This window comes from Microtus ochrogaster, chromosome 10 (genome assembly GCF_000317375.1).
Source record: "Microtus ochrogaster isolate Prairie Vole_2 chromosome 10, MicOch1.0, whole genome shotgun sequence".
Classification (NCBI taxonomy): Eukaryota; Metazoa; Chordata; class Mammalia; order Rodentia; family Cricetidae; genus Microtus; species Microtus ochrogaster.
Genome location: NC_022016.1, coordinates 72068549 through 72071249, shown reverse-complemented (window position 1 = coordinate 72071249; position 2701 = coordinate 72068549). Strand labels below are relative to the sequence as shown.

Genomic DNA, 2701 nt, shown 5'->3' with positions numbered 1-2701 from the left:
GAGAGAGAGAGAGAGAGAGAGAGAGAGAGAGAGAGAGAGAGAGAGAGAGAGAGAGAATGATGTGCCCATTCCAGAGGGCCAATGTTTTTTAGAAACTCAGTGCACATTAGGTAGTGTTGACTGGGTCTCTCATTCTATCACCATCACCAACTCAGATGCATCATTAATTAAACAATAAAACTATTTGCCACATTCCCTCCAACCCTACCTTTTGGTGTATGTCAAAGGTCATTCATCCACGTAAAAGAACAAAGTGCAAAGTTGAAATGAGGCAAAGGGAGGATCGTTCAAACACTGGTAACTGGTGAGATGGCTCAGGCAAGGGTTGAGAGGAGACAGACTGGCAATATAGTAACAGGCACGATAAACAACGCAGGCATTAGGAAAAGGCACAGACGACGGGAGATGGTATGGACATTATAATACAGCACAGGCAAGCAGACAAAGCACAGACGCTGGAATATGACGTCAGCGGCACACAGCAAGCAAGAGGGAAAACCTTGCAGGTGAAGGAGATTAAAAAGGACGGATACCTACCCAGACCTGCGCTATCTAGCTACCGTCTTGTGGACTTATATTATCACCACTGGGATCACCACTGGGCTCCCCAAATGGATCACTGGTGGAGGACGCCTGTGATCCATCAGGCTAGAACACAAGAAGATAACACTTTTTTTTTTCCTCTCTCTTCAACAAGTGAAAACATAAGGCAACTAAGATTATATTGACGCGGCGCAGGCAACCAGTTAATTTAAAGGAGGGCTGAAACTTCTGCTGGAGGATGCCACCTCCCAGATGCCAGAGCTCCTAATGACTTAACAAAAGGTCAGTGTTTCTGGCTGAGATGCATCTGGGCATACAGCAAAGTTCTTTGGGAGGCCGTTTGGACACCAGCTCTGAGCTTGCATTCTCTTTTATGTTGGCATCCTCATATACTATAGGGAAAATTTAATTTTAAAGGAAAGTAGGGCAATCAGTGGATCACTTACAGCCTCTTGTTCTTCACTCTTGCTGGGACTTTCAAAGCCTTCTTCAAAGATGTCATCTGCGGTCGGATCACTGGCGTGGGACGCTGATGATTTAGAGGGAGAGCTCTGCCTAGGGGCTGGGGTTGGAGCTATACCAAAAGAGGAAACGTGGTAAATAGAAATACAAGCCACAATCGTTTACCTTCCTCAGACACACCTGGGGTCCCTTGACATTTGAGTCAAGTCTGCCCTCTCCCCATCTGAGGCCAAATCTATGCAAATAAATTCCTCCCATGTTTATTCGGGGATGCCAGCCCTTGGAGCCTACAGGACAGTGAATCAGGGACTCTGAACAACTCCTATAGTGCTTCTGACACACAAGCAAGCTGCAAGCTGCTGGGCCAGGCTGATTTTCTTCTCTCTGTTTTATCAGAGGACACATTTTTAAAATGACTTTTGTAAATCAGTCACTTTTAGAAAATTTAAGAGCAATAGTCCTCAAAACTTGTGAAGCTCCTTTGAGATAGAGGTTACTTATGTTCTCCAGAAAACTGGAGATTGCTAATGTCTTCACGGCAACTGCTAAGCCAGGCTTCGGATTCTTGCACACACTCAGTAAGCACAGGCTAGCCTGGGAGAGCCATGGTAGGCGATGGCAAGCTTATGGTGAAGAATATGCACCTGCTGCCATGTCTTCTTCCTCCTCTTATTTTTTCCAGAGGTTTCTACCACAGATGACATTGGAAGCTTTACTTTTAACTTAGCATAGAAAACTCTGCCCACTGGCTCAGTCCCCAGGTCTGGGTGGACTGAACAGGTGAGTAGCGCTTCCCGACCCACTGTTCCAGAGCTTAGCAAAAAAAACCTCATATCTTATCAGAACGTGAATGACTGCAAAAGTTACTTTTGATCTTTTACCCTGTGGGCACTATTTCCGTCTCCCTCATCATTCACAGTATGCCAACAAGGCTATCCCCGACCAAGCTCTTTCCCTTCCTCGTGCTCCTGATACAACTACGTGTAGTAATGTACACTTCCTTCAGGCGTTCAGAGCCAGGGCCCGGAGAGACATGGGCAAGCACTCACATTTACAGAGGTGTGCGTATGAGCTATGGGATGGCACAAATGCATCCGACACTACTCAGTCTTTCCTATTTGAGGGGTTTTGCTTTTAGTGTTTTGTTTTGGAACGGTTAATTTCTTGCTCATATCTTGAAGGGATGCGGATAGAGAAGAGGGTACAAAAATTGACTTTACCTATTTTATTTAAGATAAAACATTACGTAGATCTTGTTTCGTGAGCTGGTTTCAGAGCAAACTAGCTACACTAGGTTTAACGCTGTATAAGGCTGCCTTGCTGAGTGGGCAATATTAAATAATTGGGTTCCAAATTGTGTTTAAGGTGGTATATTGCTTACAAAAGGCAGGGGATCCAGGCTGAGCCATCCGTCCTAACAGTATACTGATCATAGTTCCCCAGTGGGACCACCAGGAAGGCAGGTAGAGTTTATTTGCACAAGCTTCTCAGTTCTCACAAGGCTTTACAGAGCACTTCAGTATTTCATGGTCATGTTATCTCAAGGTGGGTGGTCATTTTGCTCCTCGCTCAGGGGACAATGGCAATGTCTGTGTTATTATAGGTTATGAAAAGTAGAAGAAATGGAGGAAGATGCTGTTTGCATCTGGTGGGTAGGAGCTAGAGAAATGGAGGAAGATGCTGTTTGCATCTGGTG

General features: G+C 45.2%; 1 protein-coding gene across 7 annotated transcripts in view; it reads right to left on the bottom strand.

Annotated features, from left to right (window-relative positions):
- The window catches only part of Dab1 (DAB1, reelin adaptor protein), a 1103453-nt gene that overhangs the window by 9115 nt on the left and 1091637 nt on the right, over positions 1-2701 (bottom strand). For 5 of the 7 annotated variants that reach the window (XM_026782357.1, XM_026782361.1, XM_026782362.1 and 2 more), the window contains 2 exons: positions 990-1117; positions 538-648 (listed from right to left, as the gene is read on the bottom strand). In XM_026782357.1, coding sequence (XP_026638158.1) covers positions 553-648; positions 990-1117 — 224 coding nt within the window. In that variant the 3' untranslated portion in view covers positions 538-552. The remainder of the gene's footprint in view (positions 1-537; positions 649-989; positions 1118-2701) is intronic. The other 2 variants (XM_026782360.1, XM_026782363.1) reach the window with 1 other exon arrangement.